This window comes from Cornus florida, unplaced genomic scaffold (genome assembly GCF_030987335.1).
Source record: "Cornus florida cultivar Cherokee Brave unplaced genomic scaffold, ASM3098733v1 CherokeeBrave_3.0.0_Hap2_Chr09, whole genome shotgun sequence".
Classification (NCBI taxonomy): domain Eukaryota; kingdom Viridiplantae; phylum Streptophyta; class Magnoliopsida; order Cornales; family Cornaceae; genus Cornus; species Cornus florida.
In genome coordinates, this window is record NW_026775579.1 from 87,427,937 (window position 1) to 87,454,883 (window position 26,947).

Genomic DNA, 26,947 nt, shown 5'->3' on the forward strand with positions numbered 1-26,947 from the left:
GACTGGGAGCAAAGTTGTTAACGTTTCTTACAAGGAGATGTCTTTTACATGTGGAGATCTTTATTATTAATATTTTGAACACAATACCGCAAATCTATAGTTTCAAGCATTCAATTTTTTTCTGCTATTGACTAAATATACACAAGTCATGAAACCAAAAACCTTCATGTTGCATTCTAATAGATTTTACTCCATAGTCAATTTGAGCATATATATACCTAATAATTATAGTGTTCCAAGTCAAAAGATCACGAGTTTCCATCCGATCAAAAACACAATGTGACATATTTAAACAACCACATTTTGAATGCATATCAATTGCAGACCCGACAACAAATATATCATAATCAAAAGTTAATTTAAACAAACGTGCATTGTTCTGTAATCTTATAAAAACCAAAGCAACACAAGCTTTAAGAACACTAGTAAGAGTAAAAATTATTAACAAACAATTTCCAATCATAACAATCATTTATCATATGATAAAACAAACCCCAAGCTTCTCTAAGCAAACCCATTTGTGAGTACCCTGCAACCATCAAATTCCTTTAAGCATTTCATCGAACACCTGAGAAGCTTCAATTATGCAGTCACACTTTGAGTACATTAAATCCACCCCTCATCAAATTTGGGCAATCCCTGGAGATGTAGATTTTGAATGAGATAAGTAAATGAATAACTAACAATACTGCAATGGAGAATGTGTAACTTAACATTAGAAGAATATAATGGATTCTGACCATATAAAATTAAGAATATTGATACGGTTATAGTTTAAATACAGTTCAAATATAAGAGTCTACTTTATGTAAACTACAAAATGTGAACTGATCAAAAAGATATTCAATAGTTATGTATTTGTAATTGTATGGACAAGTAGTAATTCTCAAAAAAAATAATAATAATAATAATAATAATAAATAAGGGTAAAGTGCAAAAAAACCCCTGAAGTATGGGCCATTTGCAAATAACCCCCCTAAACTACAAAAAACCCTCTTGAACTATCAAATTGTTGCAATTAAGGGCAACAGTAACATTTTCGGGCAAACTCTCTTACCGAAAATGTTAAATGACATTAATGCCCTTATACAAAACGACGTAGTTTTATTAAACTTTATTAGGCCTAAATTGAACCCGATGACATGGCAGATTGTAATCTGGAGAGCCAATAACAACTTGACACCTCAGCAAACACTTTATCAACAACCCTAGGCTTAAGGATTTGAACCACCTCAGCTACATCTCATTCTCCTCCCTTTGCGCCGACTACAAGTACTTTGGCTTTTGGAGACCACAAAGCTTCTGAAGCTAAGGATTGCGACTGAGAAGAAACCAAAAACCGTAAGCGTACTTGATTTTTGTTCTTGAATCGGTAAATATATGATTATTAATTGCTAAATATTGTGTTAATCCACGAAAAATAGTTGTGATTTAATAATCTCAACTGTTATAATGTTGTTGGGTATGTTTTTCTGTCTCAAAAATGTTAGGGTTTAGTACAATTTTCTGTCTCAAAAATGTTAGGGTTTATTATTATAATTTTATTTTATTTTTCTTTTCTCAAGTTTTGTACTATTTTTTGTTGAAGAATGTTCGGGTTTAGGATTCTTGTTATTTTTGTTTTATTTTCTTTTTTTTTTAATCTGTGAATGGGACGTGATAATGGTGCATGACTCTATAATTTTTGATAGAAACATTTGGCTCAACATTGAACATTGTACCAATTTAAGGTTTACAGTACATGATTTATTATGTAAAGAATCTTTCTAACAATTTTTTTTAAAAAATTTAGAGTTCTATTTTGTTGTGGACCATTTTTTTTGTGCTTTAATCACACTTGACTTGAGAATGTTAGTGCTGAAGTGGTCCTGGTGGAGTTAGATTTTTTTTTTTTTTTTTTTACTCTTATTTAAGTGCTTTTGGACTTTTTGTCCCAATTATTAACATTTTTGAGATGTCAACAACTTTTTTTGTTGTTTAGTTTAATGTGTGATTAAAGTATTTAGTTAACCTTTTTATTTGTTTACTGTCAAGTCAAGTGTGATTAAGGTATGTGGGTTTATGTTATGTAGATGCACTTTTATAGCATTGAACTCCATCATGGGGGTGTGTTCTCTAAAACACCCCCTATGTCATACATAGGAGAATATTTCATTATGATTCCAACAGTTGACCCAGACATCATGTCATATAATGATATTCAAGAGATGGCAGATAACATGGGATATGGGGAGTTAGAGCAAGTGTTTTACAAAGTACCATTTTTAGAGGGTAGTCAAAGCTTCAGAGAGGTTAGGTGTGACTTGGATGTACTTAGGATATTTTATGACTATGAAGCTGAGAGGGCAACAACCATCATCAAGTTGTACATTGTTGCACCTCTATTGAATTTGCAAGGGGAAGAGATTCAGCTTCCAACAGCTAACTCAGACTCAAATAGTTCAAGTGATGATACTTTTAAACAGATTTCAGATTATACTCCTAGTGATGAGTTAATCAATTTATATGGATCAGATGAGGAGGTTAGTGGTCCTAAGTACCCAGAATATATTCCTTCAAGGGATTTGGATGTAAAAGAACTAAAATTAGAAATGAAATTTGGGATAGCTGAACACTTTAGATTGGCACTTAGAGAAACAGCACTTATAAAGTTCAAAAGAAATGATGGTGACAGGATCTCTGTAGTGTGTAAGGCTGAATGTGGGTGGAAAGTATTTGCAAGCAAACCAATAGTTCAGGATTACTTGATAGTGAAGACATATCAGTCAGAACATACCAACTGCCTTTAGTTTCAAACTAATGGACAAGCATCCTCTTCTTACTTAGCCACTAAGTACTTAGAGCAAGTGAGAATGAACCCGACCATACCTTGTGATACACTAAGGACCACTATTTCTTCTGATATGCACATTGATATGTCCAAACACAAAGAAAGAAGGGCAAAGAGAAAAGCTATTGAAGTCATTCAGGGAAATGAAGCACAACAATATCAAAAGATGAGGGAATACTATCATTTAGTATATACATCCAACCCTGGAAGTGTTGTTAAAATTCAAACTTAGTCCACATGTGAAGAGAATATGAGGACATTTCAAAGGGTTTTCATCTGTTATGTTGCAATGAGGAAGGGTTTTAAAGAAGGTTGTAGGCAAGTTATTGGTGTTGATGGTTACTTTTTGAAGGGTTCATATGGTGGCCAACTATTGAGTGCAATATTTGTTGATGGGAATGAACAAATGTTCCCAATTACAATTGCAGTAGTTGAGGCTGAGACAAGGGATTCTTGGAGTTGGTTTCTGACAGAACCGATGGAGGCTGTGAGGCTTTATACTGACATCACATTCATATATGATAGACAAAAGGTCAATATTTTACTACAGTGTGTTAATTTTAAATTTATTATTTTAAAATCTGTTATTTTACTACAATTTGTTATTTTTAAATCTGTTATTTTAGTACAATTTGTTTTTAATGTAGGGATTGGTTGAAACTTTTAAGCATATCATGGAGGGTTCAGTCCATAGATATTGTGAGGCATTTGTATGAGAACTTCAAACTCAGATTTAAAGGACAGCACTTGAAAATTAAGTTGTGGGAGGCTGTAAGGTCATATACACAGCCTGATTTTGATGCACATATGAGGAAGATAAAGGAGTTAAATGTTGAAGCTTATGGTTGGCTTCAGAATGTGCCATCTCAAATGTGGTCAAGGTCAAGTTTCAAAGACCAATCAAAAAGTGATATGGTGATCAATAATATGTGTGAAAGCTGGAATGCTGTCATTCTTAAAGCCATGGATAAACCAATAATTTATATGTTAGAGTGGATCAGGAGGCATCTCATGCTGAGATTCCAACAGAAGAGGGAGTGGATGGAATCAAAGGATGGCTTATTGTGTCCAAATATTCAAAACAAATTGAACAAAGTGAAGAAGACAGCAAGGATGTGCAAGGTGCACTATGCTGGTGATAACAAGTTTGAGGTTGAGTGTTTTGGTATCAGTGAGGGAGTTGATCTTGAAAATAAGAGTTGCACCTGCAGGGTATGGAATATGACTGGTATCCCTTGTAGACATGTTGTAGCATGCATTTTTACAAGGAGGGGGGATGTGCCTGAATCATATATTGATCCATGCTATCATAGGGAAACTTACTTGAAGGCATATGCTGGTTTGATCAATCCATTTCCCATGAGAAAGTTGCTGAAATCACAACCCAATGAGCAAATGCTTCCACCAATCTTTAGGAAACCTATTGGTAGACCAAAGAAGTCAAGGAATAAGAAAAATGATGAGTAAACAAAGGTTAGTACTTCAACTAAGCTAACCAAGGTTAGTACTTCAAACTAGACAACCAAGGTTAATACTTCAAGCAAGCCAACCAAGGTTAGTAGGTCAAAGGATATGTTGATATGTTCAAACTGCAAGGAGAAAGGCCATAACTCAAGGACATGTAAACTCCCTGAACCTGTGGTCATTGAGAAACCTCCTCCAAAAAAGGGAGGCAGACCACTAATACTTTGAAAGAGGAAGAGGAATATCATTAAGATGAAGGGGCAGGAGAGGTGCAACAGCTGCAGTTGGAAATGAAATTCCTACTGCAATTCAGAGTTAAGAGGTACACGTTTAAGTTGTATTTTTTTTCTTCCTTTAACAATGAAATTCCTACTGAAATTCTTAACTTGTGTATACTCTTAATAGGTTCATAACATCCCATTTTCACAGTTGTCATCAACACAGGCATCCAATTCTAGGTGTTTTTCATTCTCAAGTCAACTTCATAATATGTTAATGTATAGACATGTTAATAAGTTACTTATTTTCCCAACTTCTTGACAGGTCCATGATGGACAGTGATTATGCTTCATGGTAGACATGAAGAACTAGAAGTATTTTTAGGTGTGGTTGGTACTGAACTGATGATAGCTACTGTTGACATGAAGAATTGGAAGTATTTTTTGTGTAATTGTGTCTGTTGACATGTAGCATGTATTTAGTTAATGTAATGTAAGAATGTTTTAAGTATTTTGATGTTATGTATAAGAATGTTAAGTACTTTGGTTATGGCTATTGTAAGAATGATTTGGTTATGTAAATTCAGTTTCGTGTGGTAGCTTAAAATGGTCATATGTTATTATTGCATGGAGTTATGTCAATACAGGTAGTAAGTGCCTAGTCCAGTTCAATAATGGTTGTTGATAATTGTTGACTGATGTGAATACAGGAAGTAAATGCAGGTACTTACTCATGATGTGAATACAGGTAGTAAGTGCAGGTATTTATTTATGATGTTCAAAATTGTTTCAGTGATGTGAATACAGGTGCTTTTAGTGTCAATAAATGGTATTGAATCCATAAGTGCTTAATTACTTTGTGTCAATGCATTGCAGGTCAATTGGTGTCATAAACTGATTTTTCTATCAATGCATTGCATCTCAGTTGGTGGTGTTAATGCATCTAATTTTGTTGTAAATGGAACTTCAAAATATATTACAATGTCAACATAACCAACAAGATACCTAACAAATACCACAACTATAAAACACATCACAAACCAAATCACAAAACACATAATTTTAGATATACTTGCAAACCCAACAAAATTTTCATTTCACAGAAACTGAAACAATTAAAACTAAAAAACACATCACAAACAAAACCATGCTGCTAATATACATGGTTTTTACAATTTGAATGAACTCGTTCAATGGCAGTCCATCATTCGCAAAACTTGGTGAAGGAGGTAGACCAACTAGGCGAGGTGTTGGAGCTGGTGCTACTACTTCAGGTACTGCTACTTCATCTTGGATACCAGGTTCAACCCACCATTCCCAGAACGTACGAGGATGAAATTCCTTTTTGCATTTGAAATATAGCTTACCTGGATTGTTGTTGGACTCAGATATGTATACAGCAGCCTTGGCACCATAAAAACATTTCCTATTCTTGAACACACCTCTTCGAATTCCAGAACTGCAAGAGGATTCACCAGTTGACCTCATCCTTTGCAATAATCCTTATATTTCTGTGTATATATGCGGATGGTAGATGATAGAGATAGAGAAGAGAGATACTGTGGATCGAGACCAATAATCCGTATATATCTTTCCGGAATCGTGATCGAGGGACAGAGATGAGAGAGAGATGGGAAGAGATGAGAGAGTGGTAGATATTATGATCGAAAGGGACAGAGATGATCGAGAGAGACAGATCCATAGAGAGAAATCAAATTACTATATATAGGCACATGTACAAATTAGGGTAATTGATTTGGGTAATAAGAGCTTTTTGGTCTTTTTGTATAACAAGGGTGAAATGGGCATTTAGAAAAAAAGTGGCTTCCACACGCCTAATTACGGTTAAAAATTTTCTGCCGGTCACCGGAGTGGGTAAATTGCTACAAAGTACAATAGTTCAGGGGGTTAATTGCACTTTTTTTAGTTCAAGGGGGTTTACTGCATTTTGGCCCATACTTCAGGGGGGTTTTTTGCACTTTACCCTAATAAATAATGCAGCCTCTCAAAATTGGTAGTAGTTAAAAGCTCTTTTAAAATCTGGAAACTCTTTGCCTCAAACCATCCACACAGCAAAAGGTTTCTTGAAGCTCTAAAAGCTAGCTGAAACTAGCTTTTCAGAAGCCATCCAAAACAGGGCCTATAAGTATACTCACTTTTAAGACATTGAAAGAACCATGTGACTAACAATAGTGATGGATTATCGTTGTGAACTATTTAATGCAGTGACTAATCTGCAACCTTCTGGATTAAGGCTTCGTCCGATTTTTGTTTAGTTAAGAACATTAATAGATGACGTCTAATATTAACCAATCAAAATTTATAGGTCATCCAATTCACTTTGACACTTGGCGCCTAAGTATCTAGTCAAAAAAGTTTAAAACCAGTATAGGTTTTCATTATTAATAGTTAATATTACGTAGTATTTATAATTCAATATTTCATAGAGATAGACATATTGATATTGACGTAGAGGAAGAAGAAGGTGAAGTGCGGAGTAATTTTTTATTGTAGGGCAAGCTGAATTATTTATTCTAGTAATTTTGGAAGAGCTTTAGGGTACAAGTCCAAGTTCAGGAGAAGAACCCCAAAGACTTATCTTAGGGCTTAGGAGGTTGTCATTGTAATAGAGGAAATTGTAGACGGCAGTCTTTTGCACTGGAGTGAGAATTATTTTAACATTTTATTTCCATGATTTTTTATTTTTTCCTTATAAGTCAATAGTTAACTCAGTTTGGCAAGGCAACCTACATAACCTTCCATGAAACTCAATCCGCTCCTAGTGCAAATAATTGATGGAATCTTTCTCTTAAAATATTTCATTATTATGAATTACGAGTTTCCACCTTATTGAAAAAAAAAAAAAAAAAAAAAAAAAAAAAAAAAAAAAAAGAGGAATGGTAAATACAATATGGATGGCATATGCTTAGCATACCAGATGATTAGGTACCAACAGTTGAAGGAAAGATATCTGTTTAGTACCACCAAAGGAGAAAAAATAAAAAAGGATATGCCACTGCAAAAACACAAAGAAATAAGATTAACATTTAAGCAAATACGTTGGCATGTCAGCACTTACCATCATCTCCCCAGTAAGCAAAAGCTACTCTAATTTTATTCACTGCAAAAACACACAGAAATAAGAGATTACAATTATTAAGGAGTCTTTTTTAAAATAATAATAATAATAATAATAATAGAAATTTTTGTTTTTTTTTTTAAAGATAAATTCAATTTATTAAAGAAGAGAAACTATGCAAGCCCAAAGTGAAAGGCTCAAGTAGAGCCCAACATTACAATGACTGTTCAAACAAACAAGCCCAAAGGCAACAACCCAAAACAAAGGAGAATTAAAAGGAGAATGTTAATCGCAAGTTTATGAAGGGTTCCCAAAAAAAATTACAAGTGAAAAATAATGCCAAATTTTGAGAAATAAGGATTACAATTATTGACAGGACTTTTTTAAAATATTAATAATAAGAAAAAACATGTAAAAGCAACCCAGCTGCTATACTATATATATATAAGATATATGTAATTTTAGATTTAAGGCCCAGATTTTTGGTGGTGGGGGGGATAAGAAAAAACATGTAAAAGTAAGGATACAATAAGTAACATAGGCCGATTATAGTCCGCGGACGTGGCATCGGGGCAAACAATTGAAATGCAGCCCATACAAGAGCACCACAGAATGGGCCGAGCTCGGAGGATCCACCAAAGAGGACCAAGCCCATTGGAAAGAAGGCCCAAAACTGATAGTCCAGCAGCACTTGTAATTGCCTATAAAAAGGCAGCGAAGAAAGTGAAAGAGGGGGGAGATTTATTTTTAATTGAAAATGTAATGAGATTCTGTTAAAATAGAGAGAGAAAATTCTTTGCATCTTCAATTGGCGCCGTTTATGGGAAACATTAGAGGTTGATTCTTGTTTGATCAACGTCATGTTGATTCGGACTGATTAGTGACGACAAAGCTTGATTTCTAGAAGTTTAATCCAGATCTAAGAAATTGCGGTTTGCTCTTGAGAAGTTCTTGATTCCTGATTGATTTTGAGAAATTGGCGTTAGGTTTATGCAGCTGTGATTCACTCTATCGCGGCTCGATCCAGCAAGCTTAGACGCCGGAAAAGCTCTGATCTATTGAAGGGAGAGCATAACTCGTAAAATTTAAGTTTAGATCTGACGTGATTCGTGTCAGCGAGACTCAGATCTAACTTAGAATTTGTGATTCATGCCTTTGCTCCATTCTGGAATGATGACTGGGGGTGAGAACTCCAATACAGTAGAGAATTTCCAACAGATGAAACTTGATGAGTTGATGAGCATGATCAAAGCTCTCAGGAGAGATAATGCAGATCTAAGGACTGAAATACAGTGTCAAGAAGTTCTGGTGATTCCGCGACCGCTCCCGGCAGGAAAAGAAGTTATACGTACCAATGCGGTACATCACAGTGAGGAGGTAGGGAATAATCAGACAGATCTTCACCGCGAAGAGGTCCGGCCAAACGATTTATTGCCAAATCCTCGTCGTGTTAATGACCGTGAAGGATCAACTCATGTGGATCACGGCGTCAACAAATCAGGCTAAACAAAACCATGAATTTCGATCCACATCAAGAAATGTTCAGCCAAGAAGAAGCAATGGAGTTTGGTTGCCACAAAGCTATACCGCCGTGGCACAAAGAATTTATTGAGGAAAGATCATTTGATCCGACTTATCAGCCTTCCTTGGCGACGCTCGACTATTGCAGCTCAGAAAGGAGATCTGTAGATCAGAGAGCAACAGCGGGGTTCCAGAGGGAAAATGAAGCCCTCTGTTCAACAACTCGAATGGTTGATTCGCCGTTCACCGATGAAATTCTGAATGCTCCGAGTCCGAGGAAATTTTTTATGCCCGTTTTATTCTGTTCGACGGAACGACCGATCCGATTGATCATGTATATCACATCCAGTTGAAAATGGCTCTAAACACTGAGAATGATTCCTTGATGTGCAAGTGCTTCCCTACAAGTCTAGCTGGACCAGCTCTCAATTGGTTCAAGAACCTGCCGAGGGGCTCAGTGGATAGTTTCCGAAGCTTGTGTGATCGGTTCATAAGCCAATATTATGGAAATAAATGTCTAGCAAAGGACATTTCAAGCCTATTCATAATGAAGCAGCATAAGGACGAGCATCTCCAAGCTTTCCTAACCAGGTTTAACCTTACTAAGAGCATGGTAATTGAATGTCATCCTTCTATAGTGGTTCAAGCGTATATATTGGCCATGACTCGTGGCACTCCATTCCACACAAGCTTGGTAATGAATATGTTGAAGACTATAGATGAACTTAATGAAAGAGCTGATGGATTTGTGCGCTTGGAAGAAGAAGAGGCAGCTAACGCTCGAAAGACATCCATCATATCAACAGAAGAGAAAACCAAAGCAAAGATCAGACAAAAGCAGGTTCAGCCACAACGTCAAACCTCGTGGAAATCTGAGAAGAAGCCCAGGGAAGAAAAGCTGGTTACTCCATTGAAAGTCACCTTAGCAAGGTTGTACCAAGAAAATAAAGATAAGTTTCAATCTCCTTTACCAATCAGACAACCCCTCGAGCAGAGGGATCAGTCTAAGCATTATGCATTCCATTCTGACTTTGGCCATCAGACTAATGAATGTAGGAACTTAAGGAGATAGGTACAGATGCTGATAGCCAGAGGGGAGTTCGCAAGTTATATTCAAGGCCCGGCGGTGGAACAGAACCAACCGATGGAGCAAGTGAAGAGGAATCAGAAGTCAAACTCCCACAATACGCAACCAGTTCGAATAATCAATGCAATTCATGGTTGGCCTGAACCTACTGAGGAGTCAGATGAACTACTTCAAACACGTCTTCGCTAGGCACAGATGAAGAGGAGGATAGGCAGTGTAAACACTCTGCACCAACAGAGCGCATCAACACAGATAAAGTTTGACAGGATAGATCTGTTGCGTGTTCAGATCCCTCATGAGCACCCGTTAGTCGTCAGTTTGACAGTGGCCGAATGTTTAGTACGCAGAGTTCTGATTGATCCTGGAAGTAGTGCGAACGTCATGCCAAGGGACACATTTGATCGGCTCGAGATCAAGCCAGACCGGCTCAAGCCCACTGGGAATCCTTTGTTAGGATTTGATGGAAAACGAGTGGAACCCATCAGTATGGTGGAGGTAGCAATGCATGCTGCAGAGAGGGTTCTGATGGAGACCTTTGTAGTTGTCGAGATTCATCCCTCTTACAACCTTCTGATGGGCAGAGGATGGATCCACAGAGTTCAAGGTGTTCCTTCCACTTTGCATCAAATAATAAGATGCATGGGGCCAGACGGAACCAAGGTGATTGACATTCATGGGGACCAGGTTGCAGCTAAGGAATGTTATTCAGTAACGCTGAAGTATGCTGGAAAAGGGAAAGCACCCATCCGTTCGGCAAGCCCGAGATAGCAATTACAGGAGCCTCCCCCCAAGTAGAATGGGGAGGAGAAGCTAGTGGACTTGACCGAAGAACCCCTAGTTGATGTACAGATCGATCAGTTCCGACCAGAATGAACAACCAGAGTAGGGAAACAACTTGCTGAGGAGGAAAAACAAGAGTTAGTTGATTTCTTGTCTCAGAACGCCAATGTATTTGCATGGAGCCACCTAGACATGCCTGAAATCAATCCTTCCGTATCCTGTCACTCCTTGAACGTTAATCCCAATGCAAGACCTGTAAAGCAGAAGCAGCGAAGGTTCGCTCCAGAGCGTAACCGGATCATAGCCGAGGAGGTTGATAGGCTGCTTGATGCGGGATTTATAAGAAAAGTGTACTATCCTGACTGGTTGTCAAACGTTGTTGTTGTGCAGAAAAAGAATGGGAAATAGCGAGTGTGCATTGATTTCACCAATTTGAACAAAGCCTGTCCGAAGGATAGCTTTCCGCTGCCAAAAATTGATCAAATGGTGGATGCTACTACTAGGTATGAGCATTTAACCTTTTTGGATGCTTATTCAGGTTATAATCAGATCCTAATGGACTCTACTGATGAAGAGAAAACTTTTTTCGTTACCGAGCGCGGGACCTATTGCTACAAAGTTATGCCGTTCGGACTGAAGAACGCCGGAGCAACTTACCAAAGGCTTATTAACAAAATTTTCAAGGGTCAAATAGGGAAGACCATGGAAGCTTACATTGATGACATGGTAGTAAAAAGTAAGAAGAAATTGACCATCTGAAACATCTACAAGACGTATTTGATGTATTGAAACAATATAGAATGAAGCTCAATCCAACCAAGTGCTCATTCGGCGTGAGTTCTGGTCAATTCCTGGGACACGTGGTCAATCATAGAGGCATAAAAGCTAGCCCTGCCCAAGCAGAAGCTTTGACTAAGAATGTCGAGCCAACGACAGTCAAAGAAGTGCAAACACTTACAGGACGGATCGCTGCATTGAACCGGTTCATTTCCAAATTGTCAGATCGCTGCAAACCATTTTTTGACACAATATGAAGCCATGGGAGACAAGTTTGGAGGGATGAACAGCGCCGAGCAGTAACTGGTCTGAAAGAATATATGCAGAACTTTCCGGTTCTGTCAGCTCCGGAACCAGGAGAGAAGTTATTTTTGTACCTTGGGGTATCTAGCATCGCGACAAGTGGCATTATGATCCGTTGTAAAGAGGGGAAGCAATATCCAGTGTTCTATGTTAGCAAAACGATGATTGAGGCCGAACAACGTTATTCAAAGGCCGAGCGAGTGATACTCTCACTAGTACATGCGAAAAGAAAGCTCAGGCATTATTTTGAATCATATCCTATCATCGTTCTAACCACTTTCCCTATCAGAATAATCCTGCACAAGCCGGACCTCTCAGGAAGGATGACGAAGGGCCATAGAGTTAAACTCATTTGAAATAACATATGAACCCAGAATGACAGTCAAAGGGCAAAAAGTGGCAGATTTTTTACTAGAATGTGATTCAGAAAACATGGAGGAAGACCTTCGTGGTTGCTTGTGGAAACTCTTTTTTGATAGATCCTCAAATCAAATGGGGGCAAGCATTGGAGTCAAACGGCAGACACTAGAAGGTACGTCCCTAAGTCAAGCGCTCCGGCTTGAATTCATAGCCACCAACAATGAAGCAGAGTATGAGGCGCTGCTGGCAGGACTTAAGCTCGCCAAGGAGCTGAAGGTCCGGAATTTGATTGTCTTTAGTGACTCGCAGTTAATTATTCGGCAGGTGAATGGCGAATATGAAACCAAGGATAAAACGATAGAAGCATATCATTCTGCTATTATGCGGGAAGCCAAAAACTTTGAAAAAATTGAATTCATCCAAGTACCGAGAAAACATAACGCAGATGCCGATCGGCTAGCATGTAGCACCTCGGGTTCTGGAGAAACATTGGCAAGGGTGATTCCAGTAGGAATACTGAGCCAGCCATCCATTTTTGAAGAACCTTCGGACCCGGATCCTTGGCAAGTGAATGTTATTCCGTATGAGCCAAGTTGGATTGATCCGATCATTATATTCGGGATGGTACTCTGCCTGAGCAAAGAGATGAGGCTAGGAAAATCAAATCGAATGCTGCAAAGTACGCCATAATACATAACCAGTTATATAGGAGGTCTTTTTCTCTGGGCCGTACTTAAAGTGCGTCACCCCCATAGAGGCTCGGCAAATGCTGCGAGCTATTCATGAAGGTGTGTGTGGAAATCATTCAGGGGGAAGATCTTTAGTGCACAAAGCAATGACACAAGGGTACTTCTGGCCGAATATGTCACAAGATGCAAAAGAATTCTCCAGAAGGTGCGATAAGTGCCAAAGGTTCGGACCACTGATCCACCAACCACCTGAGGACTTGCACGTAATGGCCACACCATGGCCTTTCGCACAATGGGGGATGGATATGGTTGGTCCTCTGCCAACTATAAGAGCTCAAAACAAGTATGTATTACTAGCAACAGATTACTTTACCAAATGGGTAGAAGCAGAGCCATATCCTAGCGTAACACAAACTCATGTAAGACACTTCATCTGGAGTAATATTATTTACCATTTTGGTGTCCCGAGGTCAATCGTTATGGATAATGGGACTAATTTCGATAGCAAGCAAGTCAGAGAATTGCTGGAAGAATATGGAATTAACCAAAAATTGGCAGCAGTAAGTCATCCCCAGGCCAATGGACAAGCAGAAATTACGAATAGAATAATTTTTGCTTGTATCAAGAAGAAGCTGGAAGACCATAAAAGGAAGTGGCTGGACGAACTCCCGAACGTCCTATAGGCTTATAGAACGACCCCTAAACGGCCGACCGGGGAAAGCCCATTCGCCATGGCATACGGAACAGAGGCAGTCATACCGGTTGAATATTTGGTTCCGACTATTCGAAGCTTAGCATGGAATCAGGAACAGAATGACAAAATGCTGAGATTTAACCTTGATATGTTAGAGGAAAAAAGAGATGTTACGGCAATAAGGCTTACATCCTATCAGTAGACACTGGCTAACTGCCACAACAAAAGGGTGAAACACAGAGATTTCGCACTTGGCGATCTGGTTCTGAAGAAGAAGGTAGGAATGGTTAAAAAGATAATGTCACCTTGGGAAGGACCATACAGAATTGCAGAGGTCATAGGGAAGGGGGCATATATGCTAGAGACCATGGCCGAAAGGCTGGTTAATAAGCCATGGAATGCTACATCTTTAAAAACGTATTATATGTAGAAAGTTTGAAGTTCTAATTCTGGCATTACTTACTTTTAATTGTACAGAATTCTGAAATTTATAAAAAGTTATCTTCTTCTAAAGAGTTGAGTTTATGGAAATAGCAAAGTAAGTGGCAGCTGGCACTATGAGCCGAACACCAAAAACTTGCCAAAAAAAAAAAAAAAAAAGTAAAAGTGGCAAGTGGCATACTAGCCGAGCGCCAACCACTCAGCAAAGTAAGTGGCAGCTGGCACTATGAGCCGAACGCCAAAAACTTCCAAAAAAAAAAAAAAAAAAAAAAGAGTGAAACTGGCAAGTGGCATTCTAGCCGAGTGCCAACCACTCAGTAAAGTAAGTGGCAGTTGGCACTATAAGCCGAACGCCAAAAACTTGCCAAAAAAAAAGAGAATGAAAGTGGCAAGTGGCATTCTAGCCGAGCGCCAACCACTCAGCAAAGTAAGTGGCAGCTGGCACTATAAGCCGAACGCCAAAAACTTGCCAAAAAAAAAAAAAAAAAGTGAAAGTGGCAAGTAACATTCTAGCCGAGCGCCAACCACTCAGCAAAGTAAGTGGCAGCTGACACTATGAGCCGAACGCCAAAAGCTTGTCAAAAAATAAAAAAGTGAAAGTGGTACACTAGCCGAACGCCAACCACTGACATACAGAGAAAAATCAGATCAGATAGCATTAAATCATTAAGTAAAGGGATTTATGGCAAGAGTTCAATAAAAAGTCAGCCATCTCATTAATAGTGAATTTCAAGAGTTACAAAAAATGAGGTATACAGACGACAAAAATGTAAAAGAAAGGAGGTTAGTACATCAGAAAAGTTCTAACTAGAAGTATTTGCCCCGTCAGCTTCTTGATAGTGCTGAACAGTCCCCATATCACTGTTGGCTGTTCCGTCCTCACGAGGAGGAGAATCAAGCTGAATGACAGAATCATTCTGCTGAGTTCTACCCTCATTAGCATTGGAAGAATCATTTTGCCGAGGCTCATCCTCAGCAACAGTGGCGGAGGGAGCCACGGTGGATAGAGGAAAAATGCCTGGAAGAGGCGATCTCTTGGAATTCATCAAATATGCCCTCAGCAGGGGTGGAGTCTTGATCAACATAAACACCCGGAGGATCAATCTCCAACTCTTTGTCAACCTCGTCAGGGGTAGAACCAGTCTAATCTTCAGCTAGAACACGATCAACATAGCCCTCTCAGAATCCCTGGGCATATCTGAGGGCCCCAACCCTGGAAAATCGAGCATGCAGAGCCAGCATACCACCGTTTACCTTGCTGATGGTGCTGAGTAAAGTATCACGCTCGTCTAGAGCTCTTTTCTCAAAGGCCATCCGAGCGGATTGTTCATCACTCAGAAGGCGCTGAAGTTCTTCCTTCTCAGCCTTAAGAGATTCTCGCTCGGTATGCCAGACACTCTTCTCAAGTTGCAGAGCGTCCTTTTCATCCTAAAGGGAGTCCGTCTCCTTTTTCAAAGCGTCCCTCTCCTTCTCAATTTTGTTGAGCTGCACCATCAGCCCGGTATTCTGAGCACCTAAAGCATCGTTCTCCCTATTAGCTGCACCAAGGTTGTCAGAGAGCATACGAACCTTTGTATTTACCAGTTCAACCTGTTTCTACATGTCCATCATCCCGTATAGGGTCTGTAGAGATATACATGATAACTATTAAGCCGAGCAGATGGTTAGAAGCAATTAAATGTAAAGACTATGTAAAGATTCATTGACTGAGGGACAGAAGTTACCTCCATGGCAGATAAGGGGAACCGGCTGAACACTTCCTTCTGAGACAGACCCTTGGCTACCTCAATATCCTTAGGAGTCCACATGCTCCTGTAGTATGCCATAGTGGTCTGACCATCCTTGAACATGGTCTCGTCCGGCTTTACAGACGATCCGTCTATTGGAATAAAGCGAGGGTTCCATGGTGCCGTTACAGAGGCAGAGGCATTGACAAAGGTATGCCCAGAGGGGGTAGGAGGCCTAGTCAGAAGAGGCCTAGTCAGAGAGTGCACATACACACTCGGCCCAGAAGGCCTAACCCTCTGTGACAGAGGAACGTCATCAAGGCTAAGAGCACTATCTAGCTAATACCTTTTTCCTCTCGTCTTTTCCCGAGTGGTAGCAGTAGCAGTGCTGGGAAGGTTGCTGGCAGAAGGGGTCACGTTCGGATTGACAGTCGTAGTGTTGGAGATCGGGTCAGTAGCCGTCACGTTTAGATCGGTGGAAAGAGTGGTATCAGAAATAGTGGCAGAAGAAGATACCGAAACTGGAGAATAAGTTACTGCAGGGGCAATAATGGTCCTGGGGGCAGCTTTTCTCCTGCCGAAGAAAGGGATCTGGAGCTGACTCATTGTCTTGCCAAGGGCTGAGAGAGTAAGAAGGTTGTCCGAGGTAAGAAGATCTGAGCAAAAGGGAATGTTGGTCAGAACGTGCTGCTTCAAATAGTTATCCCTATCCCTGCAAACACCGTAACTCAAATCATCACAATGAATGCTTAAGGAACAGCATAAGAAAGTACAAAAGCGAGGAACGCAAATCTCGCAAGGACAGTCACTCTTATGGGTTTTGTATTTTTTGTATGAAGAGACAGAGCACTCTCTAAAAGCACTCGGGATAGGGAAATCCTCTGCGGCTGGAGAAAACCAGGCTCCCCTAATCCCAATTATATTTTTCCTCCAACCCTTCTCAGATTTGATTTTATCTTTGCAGATAGACCTCTTCTCAATTAGGTAGAAGTGGTAAAACGGTTCATCAGTTAGGATTTTGCTAACCTTGTAACAGAGGAGAAGATTTACGAGGTCCAGATCTAGACCTCTATCACGATTCAAAAGCAACATAACGGATAAAACCCTAAGGAAATTTGGGTTTACTTGCAAAGGGGAAAGTTTTAGTTTATTAAAAACATAGTTAAAGAAGGGCTACAGAGGGAACCTAAGGAGGGTAAGATAAAGGTGGGAAAATAGAACCTCGCCGGGAAGAAGGCCAGCACCTGTTCTAATATCCACCTCTTTAGGACAATTTCTAATTTGTATATCATTAGGAAGATGAAGTCTCATGCGAAGAACATCTAGATCTATAGTCATGGTGAGAATGAATAAGGATTTTAAGGGAGAAAAAGAGGTCTTCCAAAAGAAAAAGGCAAACAAAACTAACCTCAGAGAGTGAAAACGTCAAAGAGCACTGCAAAGTCGCTGGAAAAATGAGCTTTTGCAAGAAATCACCTGAGAAGATTTGGACAAACAGTAAAGTAAGATGGAGACAGTAAAAAGAATCGATGGAACATCTATGAGGCTTATAACGATAAGGTGGGCCCGAAGGCCAAGGAGTCAGGAAAGCGAGGAGTTTTTTTGAATCTCGAAGCACCGACCCCCAAATCTAACCGTCCATTCTTCCATGCGACCTTCTCGAGCCGTCAAGTCATGATTAGCAGCCTCTAATAATTACCCCCTAATTTATTAGGGAGTAATTATGGGGGCAGTTGAGGATACAATAGGTAATATGGGCCGGTTATAATCCGCAGACGTGGCATCGGGGCAAACAATTGAAATACAGCTCATACAAGAGCACCACAGAATGGGCCGAGCTCGGAGGATCCACCGAAGAAGATCAAGCCCATTGGAAAGAAGGCCCAAAACTGATAGTCCAGCAACACTTGTAATTGCCTATAAAAAGGCAGCGAAGAGAGTAAAAGAGGGGGGAGATTTATTTTTAATTGAAAATGTAATGAGATTCTGTCAAAATAGAGAGAGAGAAAATTCTTTGCATCTTCAAAAAGCAACCCAGCTGCTATACTATATATATATAAGATATATGTAATTTTAGATTTAAGGCCCAGATTTTTGGTGGGGCGGGAATATTGGGAAGCACTAAGAAAAATTGCTTTATATATAATAAAATAAAGAAAGGAAAATAATTTTTATTTTAATGGTGAGTGCTTACATGAACTTGTATTGGATGTTAGGGACGTGTTGGATTTTGTATTGATCTTCTCCTTCTCCATCTACCCCTCCAAGTCTTCTAACAAATTTATGTGGCATGGACTTTATATTCAATTCCTGAAGGGTAGATATGAATTTCAATCCATCTGGAACCATCTTTAATCTCCGGCAAGCATTAATTTCTAATTTAAAAAGATTGGGCATGGCTCCTTCATCCACCCTCCACTCCTCCAAGTTGTACAAACGGAAAAGTAGTAGAAATTTGAGTTGAGGGAAACCCTCCTCAGAGCAAACCATTTCCACTCCCTCAAAGGCATCAAGCGACAAGGAGAGGTGTGTTAAGTTAGGCAGTTTCCCCAGTGTTAGCATTGGATCCTCCTTGAGTTTAGAATTACTTAAAGACAATGTGGTAAGGCTTGGAGAGAAGTGGTGTACTGCAGGTAACTTACCACCTCCGACAACACCTTTTAATCTCAATGTATTAAGATGACGACACTTTACCAAAACAATTAGCTCTTCTTCTAACTTAAAGTCGTACTCCATCAGAATTGATTAGTGCCGTAGCCGACTGGGGCTGCTTAGATAATTGACGAAGTCGGCCACCACCAAGTCATCATTCCAAATACTTGCTGTCAGTTTCCTAAGATTTTTGAGGTTGGATAGGTCTTTAACATCACACCTTCTTGAATCGAAATTTTCCAGGATCTCCAGCTTGCCCAACCCTGACAATCTCATCTTTTTTCCTTTTCTTATATATATATATGTTCACAAAGATATAGATGTGCCAAGCTTTTTATCTTCCATAACACATTTGGTATTCTCGACCACGGGTAAGTATCCCTTAAATCTAGGGTTTGCAAGCATCTCAAGTTGCCTATAGACGATGGCAACGATTCGAGTCCTCTACAACCTTTTAAACTCAAATATCTCAAATGGATTAACTTTCCAATTGCTTTGGGTAACTTTCCAAGTTCCCTCACTTCAAGATGAACAACTCTCAAGACCTTCAAGTCTTTCCAATGGCATGAATTTATTATCCATGGCCTCCAATCATCTCCGAATAAAAGCAACGACCGAAGGTAGTACTGAGTTGAAAGCCAATCACCATAATCCTCTTCCTTCCCCAAATGGCCATGGATGGCAACTCTGCGTACTCTAGCATTTGATGATGATGATGAAATTTTCTCAGAATCAATGACATTGAAAAAAAATTCTTCTTTACTTCTTGACTTACTCAATCCACGCATCATGTCGTGAAGCCTGCAATATTTAAAATTTTCAAATATGGGTGGGAAAAAACTTACTCTCTGCTCCTCTACTCCCAAGTGAACCATGTACCTTTGCGCCAATTCACTTAAGTAACGCTCTGCAACGTCCATCATTGTCTCTTCTCCTTCTGTGTCACATGACAATATCAAGTCTTCAGCTATCCACAATTGATATAATTTCTCTAATTCAATCCGAGAATCCTCCGGAAAGCTGCCTAAATAGAGAAAGCATCGCTTCAACTGATATGGTAAGTCATCGTAACTTAAACCCAACACTTGTGATACTCCATCTTCATGCCCCACACTTGTGCCCTTACTAATGTGTGAATTAATATTCCTATGCACCTTCTCCCACTCCTCCTCTGTATGTTTGGTTACCAAAATACCTCCAAGCACAACAACAGCTAATGGTAGACCTCCACAGTGTCTAACCATTTTGATCCCCAACTCTTCAATCCTTTTGTCAGGTCTATTGACTGCAAAACCCAACATAGTAGTAGTTATAAAAGGGAACAACGGCCGTTCATACAGGACAATAAAATATTTAAAAAACATTGGTATGCCAAACAACGAGTAACCTTTATGGAAAAACGTACCCCACAACAATCAAATTTAAACTTTAAAGCTATATTAAATCTAAGAAATTATGAAAGAAAAGGAAAGAAATATATATATATATATATATATATATATATATATATATAAGAATTGTGAGAAAATTAAAGTGGAAAACTAATTACTTGGTCATGCCTGATTTATGCAAAAGCCAACATAGTAGTAGTGGTAGTAATTATGACAGGGAACAACTTTTTTCATACAGGACAACAAAAAAAATAAAATTTTAAACTTTTAAGCTATATTAAGTCTAAGAAATTATGATAGAAAAGGAAAGAAAAAAATATAAAAGAAATATTTTTTTAATTATTTTTTTGGCCAAAAATGGGTTTTTATTTACCTAAAAAATTATATATATATATATACATATAAAAGAAATGTGACAAAATTAAAGTGAAAAACTAGATATTAATGATGCCGCTTAAAATGTTAATGACTATCCTAAAATTATTTGAGTTTGAGAAAATCGAATTGGAATTTCAATTGTATTTGTTCACGAAACTTGAAATAGTATACAGTAGTCATATAATTTTTAGCTCTCCAAATTCCGAATTATTTCTAAAAAATTCAATTGCTAACTTTTTAGGTAGCACAATAGTTCAAGTTCTGTACATTTGTCTTGCAAGAACCTAGTCCTTTAAGAAATAATCAAGGTCATTTTTGTGGAAAATTTACTCCACAAAACTAACCACCCAATAATTAATATATATAGAGAGAGAGATTTAATTTAACAACAATGCAATGATGTGTAGTGGGGGGACTAATTATATACCACTAATTACCTGATGAACCATGTGCTCTTCTAAGTGCTTTCTTTTGAAGCAGTTCCCAAGCTTCACCTTCAGTCAACAATGGTGGTTCATGGAGGAATCCATGTGGATTCACGTGCAAAGCCAATTATTTATTACGTGTGGTGAGCAATATTTTGCTGCAGCTCCTTTCTCCAATGGGAAATGCAGATTTCAAGATGTCCCAGTCCCCCTTTTCCCAAATGTCGTCAAGAACTATTAAGCATCTTTTATCAAGTTGGACTTGATGGAGTAGCCCGGTTAGATCCTCATCTCTCATACGGCGAATCTCCTCCTCCTCCTTCTCAGGGATAAGTTTGATAAGGATCCCTTGCAAAACATCTTGTTTCTGGGGTTGCTGTGATACACAAGCCCAAGCAAGACCATCAAAGTGACGCTTCACATCGTTGTGGTTGTACACTTTTTGAGCAAGAGTGGTCTTGCCCAAACCACCCATGCCACTGATACAAACAGTTTGATGCCAGTTGCCACTATCTTTGTCTTCATTCAACAGATGTTCCACCAATTTCTTCACATCATTCTCCAGGCCTATGAAATCCTCTTCAAAGACATGAGGATATGTTCGCCTTAGTAGACGTTGCCTTTCGTGTGCTGAACTTGATGACCCTTGATCACCTTCCGCTATAGATCTTATACCATAATTTTGTAAACTTGTGGAAAGTTGAGAAATTCTGACTTTAATAGCCTTGATCTTTGACCTAACATTGTGGCGATCTATAAATTTGTTAAAGACGAAGCCATATCTTATAAAAAAATATTGGATATCACCTCTTCTTCTCTCCCTCCTAAATGATAACCTGAGGAGAAAAGTTTCGATAACATCTTCAGCATCATAAGCGATGTCTTGAATCTCTATAACAAAGTTGCGCTCTATGGCTCCTGCTTTATGCTTTGCGTCTGCATCTTTTAGGAAGCATTTCATCCGGATTAGGTCATCTCCAATTTCCTTAACCTGAGAACGTACTCCCGTTAACAGGTTGGCTTCTTTAATCAACCAATCACCGATCCTTTCAACAACAAAAGAGACAACAGGCTCAGCAACTGTCTCCATGCTCAATGGAAGAACTATAGGAGCAAGCTTGCTTGATAAAAAAAAAAATGTTTATTTGTTAAATAGACGATATGGGTGCAAACCAGTGTATTTTATCAGTTGGACTATTTAGCTCCATCTCAAACTGGAATTGCCTTAATAATAACAATAATAATAATAATAATAATAATAATGTTTTTACAAGCAAATAATAAAACAAATTCCATCACCCAATATCTCCTCACCACAAGACGATGGATAATGGATGGGTGGGCTAAATTGAAACCTCACAAATCCTATCAGGAGGGGTGTGAAAGTGTGGCCAGCATCGCCTTGCAAGACTTAGATGATAGAGTGGACCCTGTTACCCAAATTTTGTTATCTTTTATTAAGAAGGGTAGGTCTTCAAAAATAAAATAAAATAAAATACAAGTGGCTTATTTTTCGTTTCCTTTTTTCATTTTATATCTAAGAATGGAGAGAATATTGGGTACCCCAAGGGTACCCCGTCAGCATGCCAACATGCTATCCCCATCCAATAAAAGCATGACACTTTTCCAACTTTCCACGTTAGCTCCTAACATAAAGTTAACCGAGAAAAAGTTAACTCCGTCTATTTTCTTTTGTTATAAAAATTAAAAAAAAAAAATAAAATAAAATAAAAACTATTTCAAATTTCAAAATAAAGATTGAAATCCATTCCACTTTCTCTCTCTCCTCGTTGCCCTAACTAGATGATTCAAAAGCAACCGTCCTTCGTCAATCAAGTCGTGTTTGCTCGAATCCACAATCGAGACTAGCAACGGCCGTGACGGTATTCTCTTTGACCTCCGGCGTCGAGCTTGACGAGCACTGGGATGATCCCCTGCGCCATCGCAATCAACACATTCTTGTCGTCCTCCTGAATCAACCCCAGCAGTGAGTCCAACGCCGAGTTCTTCGACTTGGTGCTCCCAATCTGCAACCGAGTTATCAAGTTCCGAGCCTCGACTCGTACGGACTCCCTCTTCGACATCGATGACAACCTCAGAACGGCTCCCAATCTGCAACTGAGTTATCAAGTTCCGAGCCTCGACTCGATCGGACTCCCTCTTCGACGACCTCAGAACGGCGTCGTCGTGTAGCACCCCGCTTTTAATCAAAACGTCGGAGTCTCTGATCTGCCGGTCCAGCTTCGCCGAGACCGAATCAATGTCGTTCTGCGTCTTGAGCTTGCCGCCGGGGAGGGTCTAATTTCGACAGGCTTTAGAAAGGGAAAGTGCGTCGGAGTATCGGAGACAGAATGGAACAGTTCTAGAGAGAGAGTTGGGAGGTGAGTCGGCGAGGTCGGCGAGTTTGGTTTTGATCAGAGACCACTTGCCTCTGAAGTTCTGTGTGTTGTATCGAGTCCAGTAATGATTGAAAAAGCTGATTCGAAAGGTCAATGTGTTCATTTTCTGGTTCTTCCATGGTGGATTGCGGTCTAAGAATATCGGGATTTCAACAGATATGTAAACATCGCAGCAACACCTTCCGTTATCATCTCGCGTGTTTAATTGCAAGATCTGATGATCAGTCCTACAAAAATATTTTTTTCTTTCAAACTTGTTGATTTGCAGATAGCGTTCATATTTATTCATAACTTTTTTTTCCCTTTTTTAACTTTAATTGCATAACAACTTTTTGTTTTTTAATTTTCGAAAATTAATATATATTGACATAATTCATCACTGAAAACATAAGTAAATGCATGTCAGTATTCACATAACTGAGGTTTGCCCACAGTTATCATGTGTTTTATTGGTGGGCTTTGGGAAATTTGGATATCATGGGCATTAGCCGCAAGATGGTTTTCTAATGTATAGTCAAGAGGTTTATTGCTTAAGTCTGATTCTTTGTTGCTGCTGTTGCGTTCTTGCTTGGATAGTATGATTGAGACTATATTTGGTATGCTTATAGGAGAATAGGTCTATGCCTATCACTGTTCATATTTTTGCTTGGATAGTATGGTCGTTCTTGGCTTTGGTTCAATGCCAATCTGTTGCGGATTTGCTGCATTCTTCTTCTGTGGTTTATGTTGCCTTGTGCGCTCTCTGAGTCTCTATGTGGCTGTGATTTTGCTTTTGATGGAGATAGGCATTTGGTTTACTTTTGGAGTTTGGTTTGCTTTTGGAGAATGGGTTCTTTGTCCATCTGTTGTTGCTTCATTTTTGGGGTCTATCTGCCTTGTGAATGCATTGCTGGTGTGGGGTGGTGTCTTGTGAGAGCTAGGGGTTTTTGAATTGGTTCAATCTCTTTGGGAAGCTTGGATTTATTGTGGAGTATGTTTTTTTTTCTGCACTCTGTGTTTGTGCTTTGTGTAGGCTGTGTTTTACTGCTTTATGGATGTATTCTATAGCTTTTATAGTTTGTTGTGTTTTGGCAAAGGTATCCTCATTGTTGGTTTCTCTTTTGGCCTTCTATGTTTCTCAGGCGAGGGTATGCCCTCGGATCTCCCCTATATTATATTATTTCATTTTATATAATGTTAATCTTATTTGAAACTCTTAAAATTGTTAGTCCTGGTGTTATACTTAGTTGGATTTTTTATAAACACAACTAAATTTTGTTATGATTTAAGTTCTGCAAAACCATGGTGTGTCCCAGATCCTCAATGATTCATATCAACAGAGTATGAAAACTTGAAGACATTACATTCCTATACTTAACAATATTGTTTATAATGAAAATTTAAGTCATTCAATTATAATTAACAACCTATTAACAACCTCCTATTACAAAAATCCTTTCCTCAACAAAAATTAAACAGTGTTGCAGAATTGTTTAAGAACCTATAGAATACATCCCTAAAGCAGTAAAACACAGCCTACACAAGGCACAAACACAGAGTGCAAGAAAATAAAATACTGCATACTCCACAATAAATCTAAGCTTCTCAAAGAGATTGAACCAATTCAAAAAACCCCAGCTCTCATAAGACATCACCCCACACTAGCAAAGTGAAGCAACAATAGAAAAAGAGTGCAGCAAATCTGCAACAGAAGTCCTAGTGTTATACATAAAATTGTTGGATTTTTTATAAACACAACTAAATTTTGTTGTGATTTAAGTTCTGCAAAACCATGGTGTGTTCCAAATCCTCAATGATTGATATCAACAGAGCATGAAAACTTAAAAGACATTACATTCCTATACTTAACAACACTATTTACACTGAAATTTTAAGTCCTGCAATTATAATTAACATTTATACTGGAAACAACATATTAACAACCTACTATTACAAAAATCCTCTTCTCAACAACAAATGACATCAACATTCAACATATCCTCTCCCGGCCTTGGCAGCTCCACAACCTCTGCAAATCACTTGCTTGCATCAAGATCATTCCTATAAGCATGTAACAATAAAATTATGTTACTTATCCAAAAAAATCATATAATTGATAACAATCATATGTTGAATAATACCTGACTTGTTGCTCACATTGGAGTGACGTATGAATAACACCAGGATTGAAAATGTTTGTATGTAATTGTTGCCCAAATGAATGAAGAGTTGGAGCATGAAAAGGAGAAGGAACAGGAACAGGTGGGAGATAAAACACTGAATGAAAAGTTGGAGCATGAAAATGAGAAGGAACAGGAACAGGTAGGAGATAAAGCACTGGAGCACTGGGCACATTATAAGTGTTATGTAATGGTTGCCCTGCAAGTCAGAATTAAAATGTATAATTGTACATCTATTGACTTGACAGTAAACTAAAATTGAATAAATTTAGTGTTTTATTACCTTTTTTTGCCTACGTTTCCTTTTCTCCAAATAGCTTTTTATTCGAGCATTCGTTACTCCTTTTGCTTTCACATGTGAAGGATCCAACACAATCATTTCCTCTAAATGTCCACCAGTCTTCATGAGATCACCAGAAGTATTGTCATTTTCCTTATTTGGATTGAAGGTTTCCATAAGTTTTTGTGCATCCTCCCACTTTAATTGCACATGTTTCTTGGCCAAACTTTTTCCCTCAGTGGTCATAACCAAGTGATTGATAGCGCGATAAGATTGTTGAAGTAAGATGCTTCTTTCTAGAGTCAAAGATGATTTCTTATTTCTGGACGACTCACCAAGTTCAAATGGAGGCTGTTTTGATTTCACATACTTTGTCCATCTTTCTAGAATATATTGAGATGGTATATCATGAATATTCCATAAACTGAGAACAGTGCATGCCGACACAACCACCCAGTAGACTCAAACAACGTACAAGAACACACTACATTAAAATTAGATGAATCAAAATTTATAATGTAATGCGTATCACCTCCCACAAAAGCACGATAAATGAAGATTGTAGAAAGATTTGATAACAAATCCAATTTCACTGCCAAACTAGAAAGCACCTCATCTTCAAATAGGTAATAAATACTATTTGTGTAAACACAAGTTGCTTGTTTCAGCATTTTGGAATCCTTCGCTTTCATTTGTATTATGCCATGCTTACTACGATAATCTTCATTAGCTTTAGCTAACCGTATCCTCTCACATTGTTCTTCATAATGTTGCACAAATTCCATTAAAGTCATAGCTTTAGAGGACATCTTTTGCAAAACATTGTTCATACTCTCACTTCTTTGAGTTGATTTAGCACGGAGAGTGAAAGTGTCAAGACTAAAAGCCGGACACCACTTCTCTCTAAGTCCATAAAGTGACTTAAGCCATTTGTTGTCCGCAATACCAAACTTCGTTATCATTAGATTCCATGTTGATTCAAAATCATCTATTGCTTCAGAATGTAGACACTTCTGAAACAAAGTTTTGAACTCGTAATTTCCATACAAGGTCCCAAGCTTTTGAGTGGCATTTTTTGAAATATGCCACGAACAAAGACGATGACAAGTGTTTGGAAAAACTTTTTTAATGGCATTTGCCATTGCTTGACATTGATCAGTAAATATTGTCTTGGGTGCCTTGTTATCCATTGCCGCTAAAAATTCCTCGAAAAACCAAACAAAAGAATATGTGGTCTCATCTACAAAAAATGCACAACCAAATAAAATATTCTTACTATGATGATTAACTCCT

The 26,947-nt window shown here is 38.6% G+C and overlaps 3 protein-coding genes and 1 pseudogene across 10 annotated transcripts; all 4 read right to left on the reverse strand.

The window, feature by feature from the left end:
* Nucleotides 1-290: 290 nt before the first annotated feature.
* On the reverse strand, nt 291-20,967 carry LOC132274903 (probable disease resistance RPP8-like protein 2). 8 transcript variants are annotated; one of them, XM_059776265.1, is made up of 4 exons: nt 18,165-18,917; nt 7,592-7,633; nt 4,154-4,250; nt 291-639 (listed from the first exon to the last, which is right to left on the reverse strand). In XM_059776265.1, exons 1-4 carry the CDS (start codon nt 18,223-18,225, stop codon nt 591-593), a joined length of 249 nt encoding a protein of 82 aa, XP_059632248.1. In that variant the 5' UTR covers nt 18,226-18,917; the 3' UTR covers nt 291-590. The 8 variants fall into 8 exon arrangements, 6 of the variants coding, with proteins under 6 accessions (XP_059632248.1, XP_059632245.1, XP_059632247.1 ...); XR_009470556.1 differs by lacking the exons at nt 291-639; nt 4,154-4,250 and adding exons at nt 19,502-19,907; nt 20,829-20,967 and having other exon boundaries at nt 7,530-7,633; nt 18,165-19,423; XM_059776262.1 differs by lacking the exon at nt 4,154-4,250 and having other exon boundaries at nt 317-639.
* Nucleotides 20,944-21,906, reverse strand: LOC132274904 (putative disease resistance protein At1g50180). Its single transcript, XM_059776266.1, has one exon. It carries the CDS (start codon nt 21,904-21,906, stop codon nt 20,944-20,946), a length of 963 nt encoding a protein of 320 aa, XP_059632249.1.
* Nucleotides 21,907-22,318: 412 nt separating this feature from the next.
* LOC132273439 (uncharacterized) lies at nt 22,319-23,334 on the reverse strand (annotated as a pseudogene).
* Nucleotides 23,335-25,230: 1,896 nt separating this feature from the next.
* LOC132273098 (protein FAR1-RELATED SEQUENCE 4-like) lies at nt 25,231-26,844 on the reverse strand. Its single transcript, XM_059774129.1, has 4 exons — nt 26,187-26,844; nt 25,672-26,037; nt 25,336-25,573; nt 25,231-25,255 (listed from the first exon to the last, which is right to left on the reverse strand). Exons 1-4 carry the CDS (start codon nt 26,842-26,844, stop codon nt 25,231-25,233), a joined length of 1,287 nt encoding a protein of 428 aa, XP_059630112.1.
* Nucleotides 26,845-26,947: the final 103 nt, after the last annotated feature.

Excerpts from the sequence above, each read along its gene's own strand:
- LOC132274903 (XM_059776260.1), bottom strand. The coding sequence starts at position 18,706 with ATGGAGTACGACTTTAAGTTAGAAGAAGAGCTAATTGTTTTGGTAAAG. Across the intron at positions 16,683-18,164 it reads AACATCCAATACAAGTTCAT|GGATAGGGATAACTATTTGA; the intron begins GTAAGCACTCAC and ends CGGTGTTTGCAG.
- LOC132273098 (XM_059774129.1), bottom strand. The coding sequence starts at position 26,844 with ATGGATAACAAGGCACCCAAGACAATATTTACTGATCAATGTCAAGCA. Across the intron at positions 26,038-26,186 it reads TTATCGTGCTTTTGTGGGAG|AAAGATGGACAAAGTATGTG; the intron begins GTGATACGCATT and ends AATATATTCTAG. Across the intron at positions 25,256-25,335 it reads CAATGTGAGCAACAAGTCAG|GAATGATCTTGATGCAAGCA; the intron begins GTATTATTCAAC and ends ACATGCTTATAG.
- LOC132274904 (XM_059776266.1), bottom strand. The coding sequence starts at position 21,906 with ATGGAGACAGTTGCTGAGCCTGTTGTCTCTTTTGTTGTTGAAAGGATC.